Raw genomic sequence first — 22,541 nt, 5'->3', positions numbered from 1 at the left:
GACTCCCTTCTGCATAGAAACCAATCAGCTTCTAACCTCAGCTTGTTCAATGAAGCTTTGGCAATGAAACCTGGAAGCTGATTGGTTTCTATGCAGAAGGGAGTCTGATTTTGGACTCTCCAGCTTTAGTAAATAAACCTTGCACACATGTACAGGCATTTAGAGGCAGAAAAAAAACCATCATTGCACATTCAGGAAAGGAGCGTTTTTTTTATAAGAAAATAGTAGAGGTGCCCCAATGCACATAAACACTAGGCACATTTAGTTGCCTAAGCGTTCAGTCATTCAATGAATTAATATTATGGCCAATGGAATGAATGAACACCCATAGACTTGACACGCTTAATCACTGCTAAATGCATTTACAAAATGTGGCTTTAAACTTGTTTTTTTCGCTGCTCTTTCCTCCCCTGGAGAGAAGGGAGGATAAAAATGTCCTGTGTGCATGAGGCCTTACAGTGTTACCAGTTCAGTTGTTGTTTCTACACAATACTTAACTTAAAAGAAAAAAGGTAATATCGCTTTGACTGTAAAATAATTTTTACAAATTTAATTCTGCTGCTCAGAAATGGTTTGTGGCAAGGAATAGAATGTTCCATTTCCCCGACCATTCTCTTTCTATAAACAGAACCCCACTTCCCCACTCAAAACTTACAAAAAAAAATTTGGCTGGAGTTGTTTTGTATTATTTTTACTATAATTATGAGTTTTGTATTCTTATTCTTTATTATTAATCATAATAATTATTATTATATTTTTTATTATTATTATTATTTTATTTAAAAAATAACTTTCCCATTTTAACCTCCAGCGGTCCATAACTTTTTAAACCAAAATTTAAAGTGGCACATTCTTCCGGCCATGGTAACCCCGGTACATTCAGTTTTTGCGCACAGAACAACCCCAGCAAAAATAATTTCCAGATCATGTGATTGGTTTACTGTTTCCTCTTATTACAACACCAGGAACGATCATGTGACTATAGCAGGCAGACCTCCCGCCTTCTTCCCGTAGCACTTTCCCCTCCCTCACTTTAAAAAAGTGCGCATTGGCCTTTCTTGGTATTTGCAGAACAGAAACATGTAACAACATCTGTGGAATATGTAAAATTGGCCTGTAGAGGATTGTGTTTTCTCAGCAAAAGTAGAGAGAAGGGAACACCTTACTAATGTTTTCATCCCCTATGATGCCATTGGTGATTGAAGTCTAGATGCCCAGACCAAATATAACAGTGTCAGTTAACTTGACGTAGTTTGACAGTGTGATATGGAAACTAGGAACATGCACAGGTGCGCATTCCTAGTTTTTTGTTGTAATGTCAATCAATGTTCTCATGGAATGGGCTATCACGAAGATTTAAATTAAAATACTGCAGTAATTTTTTTTCCCCTAGGGCTGTGCTGTCTGTCAATTCACTATGCACAGATTTTTTAAGAATGATACATTGGAGAATTTTATTAATTATATATATATATATATATATATATATATATATATATATATATACTTGTATTACCTTGAATATTTATTAGGTTATTTTTGAGAAAAAAATAAAGCGGTTGTGTGTTTGACAGATATAAGGGTGCATGGTGTATAGTAAGTAATGGTGTATATACGCTGGTTTTGCTATATTTTAGTGTTGTAACTTCATAATCCATCTTTTATTGCTAATATTGTTATCATTATTACTTTTGGTGTTATTTATCTATTTTATAATACTTTTATTATCTGTTTATCACCCTATTATTATTATTATTATTTTATTATTTTCTATTAATATTACTTTTATATTTCAGTTATTATTTTTCATATTACTTGTTTATATTTATTATTATTCATATTATTATATCTATCTTATTTATATTATTACTTTTATCTATTTTTTTTATTATTATTATTACTATTATCTATCATTATTACTATTACTATTATCTATCATTAATAATATTATTATTATTTTATTAATATTACGATCTATCTATCTATCTATCTATCTATCTATCTTTTATTAATATTATTTTTTAGTTATTATTATTACTATTATCTATCTCTCTATCTGTCTGTCTGTCTTATTTACAGTATAACTATTATCTATTTATTAGTAGTAGTAGTAGTTGTAGTATTATATTTAAATCAATCTATCTATCTGTTCTCTATCTATCTATCTTATTTATATTATAACCTTTATCTAATATCGTTAGTAGTAGTAGTTGTAGTATTATATTTCTATCTATCTATCTATCTATCTATCTATCTATCTATCTAAGTATCTATCTATCTATCTATCTAATTTATATTATTAATTTTATCTATTTTTATTAATATTATTATTAGTAGTAGTAGTAATAGTAGTAGTAGCAGTATATTAAAATCTATCTATCTATTTATCTATCGATCTATCTTTTATTAATATTATTTTTTAGTTATTATTATTACTATTATCTATCTATCTATCTATCTATCTATCTATCTATCTATCTATCTATCTATCTATTGTATGGTATCTATCTATCTATCTATCTATCTATCTATCTATCTATCTATCTATCTCTCTATCTATCTCTTTATCTGTCTGTCTATCTTATTTATAGTATAACTTTTATCTATTTATTATTAGTGGCAGTTGTAGTATTATATTTAAATCTATCTATCTATCTATCTATCTATCTATCTATCTATCTATCTATCTATCTATCTGCATCTATCTATCTATCTATCCATCCATCCCTCTATCCATCTATCTATCTCTCTATCTATTGTATGGTATCTATCTATCTATCTATCTATCTATCTATCTATCTATCTATCTATCTATCTTATTTATATTATCAATTTTAGCTATTTATTATTATTATTAGTAGTAGTTGTAGTAGTATTTTAAAATCTATCTATCTATCTATCTATCTATCTATCTATCTATCTATCTATCTATCTATCTATCTATCTATATGTCTATCTTATTTACAGTATAACTTTTATCTATTTATTATTATTATTAGTAGCAGTTGTAGTATTTTATTTAAATCTATCTATCTATCTATCTATCTATCTATCTATCTATCTATCTATCTTATTTATATTATAAATTTTAGCTAATTATTATTATTATTAGTAGTAGTAGTATTTTAAAATCTATCTATCTAGTCTTATTATTATTATTATTATTATATTAATATTACTATCTATCTTATTTATATTATCAATTTTAGCTATTTATTATTATTATTAGTATTAGTAGTAGTAGTAGTGTTTTAAAATCTATCTATCTATCTATCTATCTATCTATCTATCTATCTATCTCAAGTTAAAAAATAAATAAATAAATAAGGGAGGTGTTTTAGTGCAGAAGCAAATATCTATTTTGAAGAAAAAAAAAGTATTTTTTTAATATCTTTAACCAATATTGATGAAAAGATCCAAACCTTTCATGAGGCAGGTAAGACCTTTGACCAATATGTCCACTGTTGCATTTGAGTGTAAAATACATGATGAACCCGTGAATATTAATACAATTCCTGGATATTTCAATGCGGCTTATTTAAGTCGGGCCGGGGCAAGTATAGCTGACAGTAATTCCAAATTACTCTATCCGCCTCTCCTACCCTGGGCCTTCTCATTTCTGTCAAAAATTCAAATTTATACAGACGTCACCCCTGCAAGGCAAAAGTTCCCGCAATCTCGAACTGCTGACTCATTTACATATCCATTAATGCCTCCACCAATGGCAAGCCTTCACCTACCACCAGCGTTCTCACCCCTCCCAGCCGCATGCAAATGCCTTTTTTGCGTTTAAACCGGCGGACAAAGCAAGGTTTTTATATTCCTGGCAGCGGAGGAGTCGGCGCAGGGAGCTCTGGGAGGTGAAAGAGAGAGAGAAACGTTTATAGGTGTATCACAACATATGGTGGAATTATCGACAAATACATTACTTGTAGGTGGCGATCCCTATTAAGTGCTTTTTCATTGCCGTGCGCTGTTACTTAATATGGAGCGCACAGTGGGACTCCAGTAATATATTAGAAATGTTAAATGTTTGTGCCACGTGGTGCCTGCCAGCATGCGCTGTCTGTTGGCGCTGAATAAATTTCACTTTTCCGGCGTCGTCGGATAAGTTTTACTACTTTAAAAGAAAACTCTACCTTTGCAAAGCAATTGATACAACTCATTCAACAGCTGCACATAGTCGTTTTGTAACTTAAAGGAAATTTCATTCTCTTCAGAATTACCTTGTTATTCCAATTGACCACCAGACAATCTTAAATTTTAATTGTGCTTAATTGTATAGAGGAACAGGAAGTGTGTTGGGACTACAGAACACCTCTCCTCCTCCACATCTCCAAAGCATAGGGGAAGGGGGTTCCGGTGCACAGGACAGGACAGCACTGGATGTCTGGCAGAAATAATATAACATTTTTCAAAGAATATTTAATAGATCAAAAGGTTCATTTTTAGGGTTACACTTAGGTGCTACTCCCTGGTAGTCTATTATTAGGGATGAGCTTGAGTGAGGTCCAAATCAGGAAGGTTACATAGTCTGGCTGAAAAAAGACAAAAGTCCACCCAGTTCAACCATTAAATGGTGGTTAGAGCAAGGCCAAACAGTTGTTCACTATGAAGAGATGAACTAGAGTTTGACTTGGGTTTAGTCCAAATCCAGAAGGAAGCTGTCAGTGCCACCAATGTAGCCCATCAGGTCCTCAATAATGGAAAACCATTAAGTGAATACTTCTCCACTTTTTTTACTTATGTCTGATTTTTACAACAGATCAGACAAGAAATGGACAATGCAAACCCACAAAACCACAAAATGTAGTCATTATAGAACTGCAATAACAAATCTGAAGAAATTACTTGTTCACTATGAAGGGATGAGCTTGGGTTTGGCTTGGATTTGGTTCCGAACCCAGAAGAAAGCTGTCAGTGCTGCCAATGTGGCCCATTAGATCCCAAATTCTGGAAAGCCATTTAGCAATTATTATTCTCCATTTTTTTGACTTGTGTCATTGGGTTTTACAGCAGCACAACAGAAAAAGGCATTGCAACACCACAAACTGTAGTCATTGTAGAACTGCAATAACAAAGCTACAGTTATGACTTGTTCACTATGAAGGGATGAGCTTGGGTTTGGCTTGGATTTGGTCCAAACCCAGAAGAAAGCTGTCAGTGCTGCCAATGTGGCCCATTAGATCCCCATTTCTGCAAAGCCATTGAACAAATAACTGTTCTCCACCTTTTTGACTTACTTCTCCTCTTTTTTTTACTTATGTCTGATTTTTACAGCAGATCAGCAGAAATGGACAATGCAAAACCACAAAATGTAGTCATTATAGAACTGCAATAACACAGCTGAAGAAATTACTTGTTCACTATGAAGGGATGAGCTTGGGTTTGGCTTGGATTTGGTTCCGAACCCAGAAGAAAGCTGTCACTGCTGCCAATGTGGCCCATCAGATCCCAAATTATTATTATCCATTTTTTTTGACTTGTGTCATTGGGTTTTACAGCAGTCCAACAGAAATAGGCATTGCAACACCACAAACTGTAGTCATTGTAGAACTGCAATAACAAAGCTACAGTTATGACTTGTTCACTATGAAGGGATGAGCTTGGGTTTGGCTTGGATTTGGTCCAAACCCAGGAGAAAGCTGTCAGTGCTGCCAACGTGGCCCATCAGATCCCAAATTCTGGAAAATCATTTAGCAATTTTCATTCTCCATTTTTTTGACTTGTGTTGTTGGGTTTTACAGCAGCCCAACAGAAATAGACATTGCAAAACCACAAACTGTAGTCATTGTATAACTGCAATAACATGGCTATAGTTATGACTCGTTCACTATGAAGGGATGAGCTTGGCTTTGGCTTGGATTTGGTCCAAACCCAGAAGAAAGCTGTCAGTGCTGCCAATGTGGCCCATTAGATCCCCATTTCTGGCAAGCCATTGAACAAATAATTGGTCTCCACTTTTTTGACTTATGTCTTTGAGTTTTACAGCAGCCCAACATAAATGGACATTAAAAAACTTCAAAATGTAGTGGTTATGGAACTGCAAAAACAAAGCTAAAGTTATGACTTGTTCACTGTGAAGGGATGAACTTGGGCTTGGCTTGAGTTTGGTCCAAACCCAGAAGAATGCCGACAATGCCAGGTCTATCAGCTGAGGACGGGGTATTACCCACCCCACAGCTGCGTGTTTACAAAGGGGCGGGGATGCTTGTGACATTATTGACCTAATATAACCACAAGGCCATATTAGGTCAAAGATATTGTCATGCCATATGCACATATTAGGTCAATAATGTCATGAGCATCCCTGATCCTTCGTGACATGTAGCTGCGGGAAAGGAATTCCCAACACACAGCTGAATGGCATGGCGCTGACAGTTTCCATCTTGGTTCAGACTAAACCCAAGCTCATCCCATCAGTAAACAAGTCATTACTTTAACTTACCATAGTACTATTGCAGTTCTATAATCTTGCTATTTCATAATCTATAATCCTGCTAGAATTGGAGAATTGATGGTATAAAGTCCTCAGACTTGCACTGTAGGGGCTAGAGTCCATGTACAATGCATCTTTCTTTCAGGTACATTCTACTTACCTAAGATCAGTTGGAGATGCTTCTAAGATCGTTCACGGTTTATGGGCAGGGGCATTTGAAATGTATTTCAGCTCCTTGTAAGTTGCCTCAACCTGCTTCAAGCTGCTTTTGTGTTCCCATTGACTTGTACAGAAGAAGAAGCAGTTCAGACCCAAAGAAAAGCATGTCAACACTGGCCCTTTTATTGCTCTGAGGTCTACCATCTTTGTGTAGTGTGTTGTGAGAGTACTTCATGGTTCATCTCCTCTGTATTATGATTCTGCCTATTGTGTGTTCTTTAGAAGAAAAGGTCATAGTGTTAAATATTTGGAAGGCAGAACTCCGCAGGATTCTAATGGATGTGTGTGACGTTCAGCAAGCAGCCGAGAGCAGAGCCGCGTGTGCAACAGGAACATGTGCGGGTGTCGGAATATGCGATTATAAATGGAAATATTAGCATACAAAGCTGAGGAATCTCACAGATGGTTTCTAGAAAATGTGTCTCAGTCTGTACACAAATACCCCAGCGTATCCGATTTCTATTGCTGCTCATGTGTGGATGCGGCAAGCTTGCTGTAGATGTGGAGGGGACATATTCATTACGGTACGTTCGCCAAGCAGAAAGCAAGTGACCGAGCCAATAAAAAAAAGGAGATGACCCTAAGCCTAGTCAGACCAATGATTCACAGGGCCCTTTTAGTCAAAATAGAAGTTTGCAATGGGTCGTAAAATGCAACATTTTCCAAATTTGCCACACTTCGTGAATTGATTCGTTCAAGTGCTTAGGATAAAAAGCAAGCGAGGATGGATGATAGTAGGTAGCACACAGGTATGGCAAGCCAGTTAGAAGCAACTGAAAATTAGGTACAGACAACAAGGTCTCCTGATTTTGTTCCTCTTGCGGGTGTTACTATATAATACCATTACTGTTGTTATTTTTATTTTTGGGCCATCGTATTTATCAAGGGGATATGCTTGATATTTTTGAAAGGGACTTAAATTGATTCATGGTTTAAGAGAAGCATTAAGAGTTTCATAATCATGGTTGCTCTAACCTAATTTTTGTGTTTTAACAAATATGTGTAATCACTTGACATTACTTACATGTTTTGGGTATGGAGGAATCACTTTGTTTTCTAAAGTGAATAAAGCTAAGGAATTTGTTGGTCCTCCTTGAGGTTTTTGGCAAGAATTCCTTATACATCGGTGCTTGGATGCTATGCATCTGAACCAATGGGTTTAGGTTGAACCCACTCGGTATGATTTTGGTTGAGTCTATCTGTTGACACATTTAAAGCCATATAATTGGATACTTTAAAATGTTCCTGTCGAAAGTAAAGTATCAAGATGGATATTTTTGTGATTTGCAGCTATTGTTTTGACAAGCTGTAAATGGATCTAGGAGCTTTTTGAGGTCCAGACTCAGTAGTTTTCCACATGGAGATATGAAGACTGTTCAAAGTCTTAATCCAATCCCAGGAAGAATTGGCTGATATATAGAGAACTCTGGGCTGTATGGGGACTTAATCCAGGGGTTTTTTTTTGCCACATGAAGAACTGGGGGCTGTGTCTGGGGCCTGACCCATCTCTGAGATATCTTGATTAGCATACAGAACACTGAGGACTGTAGGATAACCTGATAGATTGGTTGATATACAGATAACTGGATGAGAACTTTACAAAACTCCGAGATGGATTGGTCAGTATATGGAGAGCTGTGTGAGAAACTGAGGTATCTTTAAGATGAATGGGCTATTACACAGAAAACTGAGGGCTTTGAAGAGTTGACCCAGCCCTGAGATAGATTGGTTGGTATATGAGGAGCTGTGTGAGAAACTGAGGTATCTTTAAGATGAATGGGCTATTACACAGAAAACTGAGTGCTTTGAAGAGTTGACCCAGCTCTGAGATAGATTGGTTGGTATATGGGGAGCTGTGTGAGAAACTGAGGTATCTTTAAGATGAATGGGCTATTACACAGAAAACTGAGGGCTTTGAAGTGTTGACCAAGCTCTGAGATAGATTGGTTGGTATATGGGGAGCTGTGTGAGAAACTGAGGTATCTTTAAGATGAATGGGCTATTGTACAGAAAACTAAGGGCTTTGAAGAGTTGACCCAGCTCTGAGATAGATTGGTTGGTATATGGAGAGCTGTGTGAAGACCTGAGACAGTTTTAAGCTGCATTGGTTACTATACTGAAAAATGAGAACTTCATAAGTCCTGATTAAGCTCTGAGATGGATTGGTCGGTATATTTAGATCTGTGTGGAGATTCAAGCCTGTGCTAACATTGATTGGTTATATTAATATACAGAAAAATGAAAGGTATGTGAGGTCTTGTTCCAACTCTGAGATGATATGGTTGGTATACGGATAGCCAGCTATGACGTGGATTTACAGTATTTGTATATCGAAAGCTGTGTAAAGATCTGAGCCAGTTCTGAGATAGGTTGGTTGATATACACCAAGGCCTTAGGACTGTGTGATAAATTAACCAAGCTCTGAGATTGCTCATTATACAGAGAATTAAGAGCTGTACGAAGACTTGACTTAGCTGTAAAATAGATGGAGAACAGAGGGCTGTGTGATATTCTTCTGACCCAGCTTTGAGATGGAGTGTTTGCTGTGTGGAGAACTGAGAGCTATGACCAAACCCAGCTCTGAGATGAATCAATTAGACTTGATGCTATATACTTCTAGGTCTTCATGTAACCTCTCTATTTCAGAATAAAGGGTGGTTAAGTTGGGTTCAAACCTCAGACAACTCTCCTTGAGCCACCAAGGGGGTCAGGGGGCTTGAGGTGGGCTTGGAGCAGAGACAGCTTTATTATTTCTTCTTAGTGTGCAAGTTGACCTTATAACATTTGCTTCATAACATGTACTGGCAGTTCTTACATTTTTCACTGCAATTATATTTCATTACCTCGCTTTATATTGTCATTGATTGTGTCCTGGCCCATTTTGCTGGTTGACATGAGTGATCTATACCCGTTCTTGCTCTAACCTGATTGCAACTGTCATCCATAAAAATAGTTGTTGCACAGAGCCCTATCCACCTATCAAATAATTCAAATAAAGTCCTTAAGCATTTATTTAAGTAAAATTTGGACTGTTTCTAAGTCTTTATATATTTTTAGTGCCATGAAATGGGTACTTTTTCCTCCAACCTCATACGCTGTTTTCATTTTACAGACTGCTGATACTGCTGAATATGCTGACTTTATGAGACTGTGATATAGGGATATGAAGAACGATGTACTGCGCAGTACAAAGACAGTAGCAGGGTACACAGATTCCTGTATTTACCTGTGTTTCCGACAAGCTGAGGCTACTGGCCAGCTGTTTCCTCTCTGCCCCCACCACATAATGGTTCTTCTCGAAGGCCCTCTCCAGCCGCAGCAACTGTGAGGGAGAAAAGGCTGTTCTGATTCTCTTAGGCTTCCTGGCGAAGGGTCCATGTAGAAGAAGGCTCTCCTGAGACACATCGCTGCCTGGAACAGATTAATGAAGGAGTCACCCTCATGTGCACACACAACAAGGACACAAAGACTGGCCTTATGTAAGTAAGATCTTCTTACTACGATCTGGAGTTATTCCCCCATAATAACCAATAAGTAGGCTTGTATCAAGTTCTTAGTAGGAACGCATTGACATAATATATGGTTATATGCAGGGGCGGACTGACCATTTGGAAACTCGGGCACTGCCCGAGGACCCAGGGTCAATAGGGGGCCCCATGAGATGCCCCTGGTACCTTTTTCATAGGCTTTTTTGAGTGTGGGTGAGGACACAGGGGCCCCATGATCCCCTATTGCCCGGGGGCCCCATGAGTTGTCAGTCCGCCCCTGGTTATATGGTTTGGGGACAAATGACCGTTACAAATATCTACATGGTCAAAAGTATGTGGTAACCCCTCTAAATAATTGAGTTAAGGTGTTTCCAGTGAAGGCCACTATTAATGGTATAGTGTACAACAACGTTTTAGACAATTATGCACTTCCCACCTTGTGGCAATGATTTCAGGAAAGGACCTTTTTTGTTCCTCTGTGCCCTTGTGCATAAAACAACTCCATAAAGATATAGTTTGAGATGCAGGAACTTCAGTGGCCTTCATCGAGCTCTGATCTCAACCCTACTGAACAGCTTTCATCATTTGGAAGGCGTATTTCAAGTCAGATCTTCCTATTTAACATCAGTCCCTGATGTTATGCTTTTTTGGCAAAATGGACACAAGGCACACTCCAAATTATTGTGAAAAGTCTTCACAGTGGAGCAAAGACTGTTATAGCTGAAAATAAAGGGAAGTCCATATTAATGGTTTTGAAATGGGATGTCTAAAAAGCTCAAATAGGTGTGATGCTCAGGTGTCCACAAACTCTAGGCCCTATAGTGTATTTAAGGCCCTCTGTCACCACCTTCTCATGACATGTAATGTCACTGCCGTCAAATAACATGGATGTCATGACAGTGTTCATACATGATATGGACATCATATCACTGCCCCCACATTACATGAACCTCATGATAGTGACTTAACATGAAATCATGCTACTGCCCTCAATCAAACTGGCTCCATGTTACCATTCTCATACAACATACATGCTATGCCTCTTACCTCACAACAGGGACATCATGTCTCTGCCCTTCCATAAAATGAATGTGATTGCTATCATGTAATATGGTCATGATGTCCTTGTTCTCACACAACATGTAGAAAACATCTCTACCATTACAAATCGAAAGGTACTACCATTGCATTTTACAATATAGAGATTAGGTCACTTGTTTAATTCAATGTCCTTACATGATAAGGAGCTGAGGTCAGATACCATTGCCTTCACGCAATATGGAGATAACAATATTGTCTTCATACATGAGAAAGTAATCACTACCCACATAGGGGCCTCAGGCTTTAGGGAGATCTTATCATTTGCCTCATACTGGATGATGATGCTATCATTGACCACAAAAATAGGAAAATGATGTCACGGACCTATCACAATATCAGGAAATGAATAACATTAAAAACCCAAGTCAGAAAACCTAGCTTTGTTAAGATATGGACTGACTCTGTAAGATATATCCTAATTCCAAGCACTGCAGGTACAACCAGCTGTATAGAGAATGCATAGAACCTTCATACCAGGACATTACAGCCTGATGTTCCTGCCACAAACTGATAACACACACAAAAGGTAGTTAGCAAAATAGCCAATTAAGCTATCAGAATGTTTTTGAAACTGAACAAGACACAGAAATATGACAGAATAAATGACAGAATTTGTAAATCAAAACTTGGTGGGAACTGAACCCAGGAACCCTGCATGATGAAGAATGCTAACTACTGAGCCAGTATGCTGGACTACAGGTATAACACAAATTGGATATGGTGTTAGTACCAGGGGTGGACTGACCATTTGGAAACTCAGACACTGCCCGAGGGCCTGGGGTCAGTAGGGGGCCCCATGAGATGCCCCTGGTACCTTTTTCATAGGCTTCTTTGAGTTTGGACAAGGACACAGGGGCCCCATGATCCCCTATTGCCCAGGGGCCCCATGAGTTGTCAGTCCGCCCCTGGTTAGTACCCTCACATTATATGGAAATGGTGTTGGTGCCCTTAGTCTTTATGGAGATAGTGTGGTGTCCTCACCCTATATGGATATGTTATCGACCCCCCTATAGTCTGTAGAGATGAGGATGGTGCCCTCACCCTAATGGAGATAGAGTTGGTGCCCCTTTCCCCATGTGGATATGGTATCTGTGTCCCCATAATCTATGGGGATGGGGATGGTGCCATCACACTAACTGAGATGGGGAAATAGAAACAATAGTGATGCCCTCACAAAAGATGGAAATTGTATCACCCTATATGGAGTTGGTATTGACGCTTTCTCACTATGCGGAGATAGTATCAATGCCCTTACATTATATGAAGGTGTTATTATTGCCTTCATATTAAATGGAGATTTTAGAATCGATAAAGAAGGATATTGTATTGGTGCCCTCACACTTTGAGGGCATGTGGCCTGGTAAGGTTCAGGTGGGAAGGGGGGTGCTTGCTTGTTCCCCCACTTTCCTGGCTTTAAGGCTGCATGCTCAGATAAGGGTCTGGTATAGATTTGGGGGGGACCCCACACCATTTTTTTTTTAATTTTGACATGGGGCTTCTCCTTAAAATCCATACCAGACCAAAAATGTTCGATGTCAGCAATCCTTTTGTTTACATCTGGAGAGGGTTTTAGTACCCTCTCACTATATGACAACAGTATTGGTGCACTCACTCTATGTGGAAATGGTATTGGGGTTAGACATGTTGTTTTTTTTTTTAAGACGGAAATGTAATTTTCACAGATTTGGATGTATATATGTCTCCGAATGGACATAGTAATGAATGTCAATGAATCTGAATAAAAAACATTCATTTCAGTCAGATGACATCCCATGATGTGATAGTAGTTCAGGCTCATGGGGAAATTAATTAAATGTTTAAATTTGTTCAATGATTCTGATTGGGATAACAAATGGATCCGAATTTCATTTCATTTGTTAATTCGGATGCACATGACATCAGTAGATATTGTCTAATCAGGTCATGCCAGTGGGTTGTGGATTGGACTAGTGTCTGAAAAAATATTGAATTCATCCAAATCCAATCCATCTGAAACAAGAACATATCAATTATATAGCAATCTTCTGGGAAAAACTGCAACATTTATTGAATCCTTCTGGAGCAAAGAACATATGGAACAAATGCTGAACATACGAAACAAATTCAGAAAACAAATTGATTCAACATAACAAATATGATGAAATAAAATTCTTCAATGAACAAATGCATCCAAAACAAAATAAAAATGTTCATTTAATTGGTGCCCTCACACTTTATGGGCATGATATTGATGCCCTCACACTATATGGGCATGATATTGGTGCCCTCGCACTATATGGGCATGATATTGGTGCCCTCACACTATATGGACATGATATTGGTGCCCTCACACTTTATGGGCATGATATTGATGCCCTCACACTATATGGGCATGATATTGATGCCCTCACACTATATGGACATGATATTGGTGCCCTCACACTATATGGGCATGATATTGGTGCCCTCACACTATATGGGCATGATATTGGAGCCCTCACACTATATGGGCATGATATTGGTGCCCTCACACTATATGGACATGATATTGGTGCCCTCACACTATATGGGCATGATATTGGTGCCCTCACACTATATGGGCATGATATTGGTGCCCTCACACTATATGGGCATGATATTGGAGCCCTCACACTATATGGGCATGATATTGGTGCCCTCACACTATATGGGCATGATATTGATGCGCTCACACTATATGGGCATGGTTTTAGCGCCCTCACACTATATGGGCATGATATTGGTGCACTCACACTATATGGGCATGATGTTGGTGCCCTCACACTATATGGGCATGATATTGGTGCACTCACACTATATGGGCATGGTATTGATGCCCTCACACTATATGGGCATGATATTGGTGCCCTCACACTATATGGGCATGATATTGATGCGCTCACACTATATGGGCATGGTATTGATGCCTTCACACTATATGGGCATGGTTTTAGCGCCCTCACACTATATGGGCATGATATTGGTGCACTCACACTATATGGGCATGATGTTGGTGCCCTCACACTATATGGGCATGATATTGGTGCCCTCACACTATATGGGCATGATATTGGTGCCCTCACACTATATGGGCATGATATTGGTGCACTCACACTATATGGGCATGATGTTGGTGCCCTCACACTATATGGGCATGATATTGGTGCCCTCACACTATATGGGCATGATGTTGGTGCCCTCACACTATATGGGCATGATATTGGTGCCCTCACACTATATGGGCATGATATTGGTGCACTCACACTATATGGGCATGATGTTGGTGCCCTCACACTATATGGGCATGATATTGGTGCCCTCACACTATATGGGCATGATATTGGTGCCCTCACACTATATGGGCATGATATTGGTGCACTCACACTATATGGGCATGATGTTGGTGCCCTCACACTATATGGGCATGATATTGGTGCCCTCACACTATATGGGCATGATATTGGTGCACTCACACTATATGGGCATGATGTTGGTGCCCTCACACTATATGGGCATGATATTGGTGCCCTCACACTATATGGGCATGATATTGGTGCCCTCACACTATATGGGCATGATATTGGTGCACTCACACTATATGGGCATGATATTGGTGCCCTCACACTATATGGGCATGATATTGGTGCCCTCACACTATATGGGCATGATATTGGTGCACTCACACTTGAGGAGAGGGTTTTAGTACCACCTCATTATATGGCAATGGCAGGGCTTTTTTTCAGCGAAACACGAGAATGTTGGGGGGGAGGGGGTGCGCAGTCCCCACTGAATCGGTCAGCACAGAATGTATATAATGGCAAGGTGTGCTGGAGGGTTCATTGATACTGGTTCCTGGGGGGGTCTATTGTCACTGGTGGGGATCTATTTTTGATCGAATGGTATGTTGTTGCTGGGGGGTCTATTGCTGCTGGGGGGGGTATTGTTGCTGGGAGGGATCTGCTGTTGAGTGAAGGGTCTCTTGTTTCTAGCTGCTGGAAGGCCTAATAATGCTGGCTACTAGAAAATCTATTGTTCCTTGGGGTTGATCTGTTGTTGCTGGGGGTGGGGGGTGTTTTTGTTTCCGGGGGTCTATTTTTGCTTGGGCAATCTACTGTTGCTGGTGGAGGAACGAATGTTGCTGGGTGAGATCTGTTGTTGGTGGGGGGAACTATTGTTGCAGGCCGCAGGGGATCCTTTTTACTCCTTTTCTTGTTATCATTAACAAATTCCATACAAATTACTGAGCATCACAAAATGATACTTTTCTGTTTTCTATAAAAGGGGCGGTACTGGGAGCTGGATAGGGGGTGGAACGAATGGACAGTGCTCGGAGGTGGGCAGGAGCCAGAGACAAAGGGTGACTTGGAAGGGGGAAAGAAAAGCCCTGGACAATGGTATTGGCTCACACAATATGGAGATGGCGCCTTCACACTAAATGGGCATAATATTGTTGGCCTCAAACAAAATATTGTATCGATTTTCATGTTTTTAATCTCAGAGAAGTTGGAGATGCTCTTGTTGCTCTCACATATTGTACAGGTAGTATTATTTCATCCTCATACAAGATGGGAATGGTATTTCTTGTCCTCACACAAGATGGGAATGGTATTTTTTTTGTCTTCACACAAGATGGGAATGATATTTTTTTGTCCTCACACAAGATGGAAATGGTATTTTTTTGTCCTCACACAAGATGGGAATGGTATTTTTTTGTCCTCACACAAGATGGGAATGGTATTTTTTTGTCCTCACACAAGATGGGAATTGTATTTTTTATCCTCACACAAGATGGGAATTGTATTTTTTTTTCCTCACACAAGATGGGAATTGTATTTTTTTTTGTCCTCACACAAGATGGGAATGGTTTTTTTTTTTGTCCTCACACAAGATGGGAATGGTATTTTTTTGTCCTCACACAAGATGGGAATGGTATTTTTTGTCCTCACACAAGATGGGAATGGTATTTTTTGTCCTCACACAAGATGGGAATGGTATTTTTGTCCTCACACAAGATGGGAATGGTATTTTTTGTCCTCACACAAGATGGGAATGGTATTTTTGTCCTCACACAAGATGGGAATGGTATTTTTTTGTCCTCACACAAGATGGGAATGGTATTTTTTGTCCTCACACAAGATGGGAATGGTATTTTTTGTCCTCACACAAGATGGGAATGGTATTTTTGTCCTCACACAAGATGGGAATGGTATTTTTTGTCCTCACACAAGATGGGAATGGTATTTTTTTGTCCTCACACAAGATGGGAATGGTATTTTTTTTTGTCCTCACACAAGATGGGAATGGTATTTTTGTCCTCACACAACATGGGAATGGTATTCTTTTTGTCCTCAAATGAAGACAGTAATATTTTGGTGTTTTCTTGTACTAGTAATTTGATTATCAGGGGTTGTTGATAGAAATGTGCTTATAATATCCTGAAATACACATCATTTCACACTAAAAACATAAATGATGTCACTGTTGTAGCAGAGAACATAAGTGACATCATGGTCACCACAGATCGCAGGGAACGTGTCATTTCCATTCCTCGCTAATTAACAGCTTGTCATTTCATTATGGCGTTTTCAGGCACTATCAGATGTGTTTTACCTGCAATTGTGTGAAAACTGAACACACTTCACTGCACACACCTGGCCTCCTTCCCTTATATTAGGGGAAGCTGTGTTAATGTGGGAAGACGTTCCATCACATCCATGAAAATACATGTCTATAACCAGTCCCTAATGCAGTGCTGCTCCATTCTTGGTTGCAACCTCTGAGATCACTGACCGCACTGTCCCTAGCGCCTCTCTTAAGTTTGGCCCTTAAAGTGGAACCTCCTTCATTAAAAAATGACAAGATACAGTGAAGGAAATAAGTATTTGATCCCCTTCTGATTTTGAATCTGATTGTTTGATTGCTCCTGTGGACAGGTGTCTTTTATACAGGTAACAAAATGAGATTAGCAGCACTCCCTTTAGGAGACTGCTTCTAATCTCAGCTTGTTACCTGTATGAAAGACACCTGGTAACCAGAAATCCTGCTGAATGATAGGGGATCAAATACTTATTTCCCTCATGAACATGCAAATCAGTGCATCATTTGTTAGATATGCATTTCTTTAATTTTTTTGTTGCTATTCTGTCTCTCAGTGTTACAATACACCGAACATTCGATTTTTAAATTGACCATTTCTTTGTGAGTGGGCAAACATTCAAAATCAGCAGGGGATCAAATACTTATTTCCTTCACTGTACTTTTTTACTACTACTAAAGTAATACCCCAATTATCTTCTTCCATTGCTTTTGTAGAGATTCTTGAATAGGTAGTGATTATGTTGAAATTGATTTTGCTGTGAAAGTACCTTCACAGAAATTTTGTAACAATTTGCATCAAACTTTGCCATATGAACTGCTAAGGTGAAGTTTGCATGAAAGAAAGGCTTTTTCTACCATGGTGAGCACATGACTTACTTTTACTGTCTTGTTTTATGATATGAAAATGGTGAGATGGCCTGGATACCACTGTAACCTCAAATCTAACCACTGATGTACAATCATGAGAGCCAACTCTTGTCTTCACCATGAATTCTCAATGACATGTAACGAGCTGTGAATAAAAGTAGATCATTTTCCCATCTGATAATATTGTTTTAATATTGCCAACTTCTGATGGGTCTGTATAATGTTTATTGATGTTCAATGACAAGTGCGTGTGTGTATGAAACCATTGATAGTCACTGTCCAACACTTTTATCAGTTCCTAGATTGTAAGCTCCCAGGATTAGGCCCTCCTACCCCTCTTGTATTGAACTGTATTGTTGCTGTATTGTCTCCCATTATATTGTAAAGCGCTGAGCAAACTGCTGGTGCTATATAAATCCTGTATAATAATAATAATGTCATTGGCCCATGTGAACCATCACTAGTTTTCAGAAGAGGGCACAATAACTTCCAGGGCCATGGATAAGGGGGTACCACTAGTCCCCATGTACAGGGCCCAGGCCAGCAGGGGGGCCCAGACAGCTGGGTCAATCAGATGTGGACAGGGAGGGTGATCAGCATGGCAGGGGGGCCATTACTGGAACCAATCCCCTTTATGGCTCTCTCTGCAGCAGCTAAAAATCTGGCTTCTTCTCCTCACCCTGAGAGAGAAGAGTAATACAGGGGATCAGTTCCAGTAATTGCCCCCTCCCCGCTGCACTCATCACCCTCCCTGTGCACCATACTTTCCCCCCTTCTGCCCAGGCCCCCACCCTCACAGTGCTGCCGGCTTCCCTCCTCCCCTTCCCCCCAGCAGCTGTAAGCTCACAATAGGATCTTTCAGGATGGAGTGTGGGGGAAGAGTCTAGCAAATATGTCACTTTTACCATCCCCTTATTTCCTGAATTAACTCAGTGAGTGACCAGTACTGATCACTCACTGTGTTCATTCATAACTGAACCATAATAAACTGCGTTGTTTTGGGGGGAGGGGGTTTGGGGGGGGGTTCTAACAGCAGCCCTGATGACATCCATTACTATCCTGCAGGTGGATTAAGGGCTGCTACCTCTTTATCCTTTCCCTTTAGCACCTGACCCTGGAGACCTGGACCAAATAGTTTGCTGCAGGAGGATATGACATGGAATATGACAAACCAGCATGGCTGATATATTTTTTTTGCCACTTCCTCAGCTTGGAATTTTCCTCCTAACTTATTTTCAAATAACTAATTGGGGCTAGGGGAATTTAAATAAATCACTTGCTGCATATGTCCTGGCATGGCATTTCCATCTCCAGGCTTTTGGTGAATTAGATAGCTACAAAAATGTTTGTGGCTAACCATCTGTTATGGGCAGGGGTGGATTGACCATTTGGAAGCTCGGGCACTGCCCGGGGTCAGTAGGGGGCCCCATGAGATGCCCCTGGTACCTTTTTCATAGGCTTTTTTGAGTTTGGGCAAGGACACAGGGGCCCCATGATCCACTATTGCCCCGGGGCCCCATGAGTTGTCAGTCTGCCCCTGGTTATGGGATCATACTTTGGTGCCAAGACATTGAGCAAAAGTATTGCCATTATGAGTACGGCCGTTATTGTGCTGAAAGATTAATAAAGTTACCAATTTGGGTTAAGATTACGTTTGGGGGGGAAAGGTTTAATGAATAAGGTTGGGGTAAGGATTTGGATTGAATGCTGGGAATGAGAATGAGATTTAGGGCTAGGTTTAGGGGGTTTGTTGAGGTTTAGATGGTAGACTGAGGGGTAGAGGGCAGGTTGGGGTTGATTTTAGGTGTATGGTGTTAGGTTGAGGGTTAGTAGCAGATCTGATGGATAAAGGAGACGTTAGGAGTTAAGATTTAGGTTCAAGGGTTAGGTTGGGAGATAGTGGATGGAGTAAGGATTAGGGGTCAGGATTAGGGGTCAGGATGAGGGCTACAGGATAGGTTAAGGGAGAAGGGTTGTTTTGAGGGTTAGGAGATAGTTTGAGAGTTTGGGGATCGATTGAGGTTTAGGTATTAGAATGAAGATTAGCAAATGAGTTTTAGGGTTGGGTATTGGTCTTAGGGATAGGGTATTGATTGATGGTAAAGGGTTGTGCTGAGGATTAGAAAATAGATTGTATGTTAGGGGGTGATTTGAAGTTTAGGTGATAGACTAAGGGTTAACGAATGGGTTGAATGGTCAGGTGTTGGGCTTAGGGATAAAGTATCAACTTGGGCTGAAGGTTAGCAAATAGGTTGAGGAAAGGGGTTGGCACTGGGATTTTGAGGATATGTTGGAGGCAAAACATATGGTGAGATCTAAGGTTCGTGGTTGGGTTCAGAGTTAGGGTTATGGTATCAGTATCTTAGAATACTGCTAGTGTTTGAATGGCAGTAGTTAAGGTGTCCATTGAGGACATATTGCATCTAAAACGACACAGAAGCCCTCTTGTTGTATCTCACTCACTTCCATCCTGGCTTTATTTTGTACACATTGCTGTCTTGCTTGCTAAATGCATTGATGATATCCTTGTCTTCTTAATATACAGAGTTGGGGGGTTTGCTGATTCTGATCCCCCCTTATAGTTCTCAGAAAGGGAGGTTCAACACCACAGAGCGATGGGACAAGGAGCTGTGTTCCTGTTCAGGTGAACCATGACAAGCCTGCTGAATCGGACTGCAGCAGATCATGTAACATTCCAATGAAAGAATATCAAGTAGACTCTCACTTTAGTCCAGCTGCAAATATTTCCTGGAAGGAGAAGTAGTTCCAACTTTGCCTGGAGCTGCTTTTAAGACTGGATAATGTTTTTACTTTCTGATAGTAATAGCCTTCTGTAGTAAAATCAATACTGAAAGCCAGGGGTGGACTGACAACTCATGGGGCCCCCAGGCAATAGGGGATCATGGGGCCCCTGTGTCCTTGCCCAAACTCAAAAAAGCCTATGAAAAAGGTACCAGGGGCTTCTCATGGGGCCCCTAATGACCCAGGGCCCTCGGGCAGTGCCCGAGTTTCCAAATGGTCAGTCCGCCCCTGATGAAAGCTGACCTAATGAGTCAAACCATGGGAAATACAGTACACATTACATGTTGCTGGTAGTTTCTGGATCACCGAGGCCAGATGGTTGAGTTGGAAATTCACTGTGACCCTTCAATTACTGAGGAGTCACTGAAGCCAATGAGATGCAGAGAGCAGCGTATTGACCTCATCAGTGTACCGCTACTCCTTTAGTGTCCAATCGGCAGGCTATGACCAGAATGGTGAGCCAGTTGTACCATAACTGCAGTGGAAAAAAGTGTGCTCACCAACCCAACTATGCTGCCTGGCAGGGGTGCCTGCTGAAGAGAATTACAAATCCTTTAGGTGTGTCACTTATTCATTTTTTAAATGTTCATTTAGTTACCTGTTTTAAGCTGACACACATGGAATAAAAATATATTTTAAATCTCCCAAATATATTGACATATATTTGAAATACTACAATTTTGGCCATATTCAATATATACTGTATGTTGAAATGCATTTTTATTACAATATACCAAAAATGGTTATAAAAATACATTTTCAAATATGCTATATGTCTTTAAAAATACATTTAATCTACATTTTTGGAATGCATTTGCAAATATATGTCAAAATATATGTTAAAATGACTTTTTTATATGTTAATTAAAATTTGAAGTATATATTTAAAAAAAAAAAAAATTTTTAATATTTTACATATATTTTGTAATATATAAAAAATGCATTTCAACATGCAGTATATATATATATATATATATATATATATATATATATATATATATATATATATCCTAGATTGTAAGCTTGAAAGAGCAGGGCCCTCAATCCCCTCATGTTTTGCATTGTATTGGTATTGTTCTGTCACATGTTCTGTCCCCCTTTGTAATGTACAGCGCTGAGCGAACTATTGGCGCTTTATAAATACTGTATAATAATATATATATATATATATATATATATATATATATATATATAATTTTTTTTTTTTTTTAAATATATTGAATATGGCCAAAATTTTAGTATTTTGAATATATGTCAATATATTTGGAAAGAATATTTTTAAAATATATTTCAAATATATTTTTTTTCCATGTGGGGAGCTTTACCTATCTACCATGACTGTGTTGCAATCTTTGTCACACTTCTAACCTTGAAACCTTATTTTTCTGTGGTCTCATACCTGAATTGCATACCAGAGCTGTATAAGCCAGGGTCTGCCGTTAACATTTTTAGACCAGCACACACATACTATTTCCAATTAAGACAACAGCTAATTAACCTACCAGCATGACTTCGGAGTGTGGGAGGAAATGCACACAAGCAATGTAAACTCCATACAGAGAGCGCCCCGGCTGGGGATTCGATCTAAGGACCCCACCGCTGCAAGGCAGAAGTGTTATTGTGATTGTAGAGTCAATTTTTTTTTTTATTAAAATAATACACAGGTTTATACTTACCTGCCCTGTGCACTGGTATTGCACACAGCAACCCCGAACCTCCTCTTTTGAGGTCCCCCGAAGGCTCTCTCGTTTCCTCCTCTTCTGTTTCTGCTCCATAGCAAGCAGTTTGATGCTGGGACGGACATGTAGGCTCTGGCTCTGAGGAAGAGGCAAGTCCTCGAAACGCGTTAGACTGTTGGACGTCCACAGTCCTCATTGCGGACAGACACGTAGTGCGGATTGGACAGCGTTGTTCTTTCATGATGTGCCTTTGACTGTTTTGTCATTTTGTGAGTACAATACCTGCTTTTATCATTTATTAAATCATTTATTAAATACATTTTGTAATGTAATGCACTAGGCCTCTGTTTG

General features: G+C 39.2%; 1 protein-coding gene across 1 annotated transcript in view; it reads right to left on the bottom strand.

The window, feature by feature from the left end:
- LOC149436987 (homeobox protein EMX1) overlaps nt 1–22,541 on the bottom strand; it is a 101,878-nt gene that overhangs the window by 19,233 nt on the left and 60,104 nt on the right. Inside the window, exon 2 of the mRNA XM_089661197.1 lies at nt 9,885–10,069. Within this exon, the coding sequence (XP_089517323.1) occupies nt 9,885–10,069 (185 nt within the window). The remainder of the gene's footprint in view (nt 1–9,884; nt 10,070–22,541) is intronic.

The sequence above is a fragment of the Staurois parvus genome, unplaced genomic scaffold (assembly GCF_062004578.1).
Source record: "Staurois parvus isolate SC_StPar_1 unplaced genomic scaffold, SC_StPar_1.0 ptg001325l, whole genome shotgun sequence".
Taxonomy (NCBI): Eukaryota; Metazoa; Chordata; class Amphibia; order Anura; family Ranidae; genus Staurois; species Staurois parvus.
Note: the sequence above shows the minus strand (reverse complement) of the source record. Positions and strands in the feature narration are given on the sequence as shown.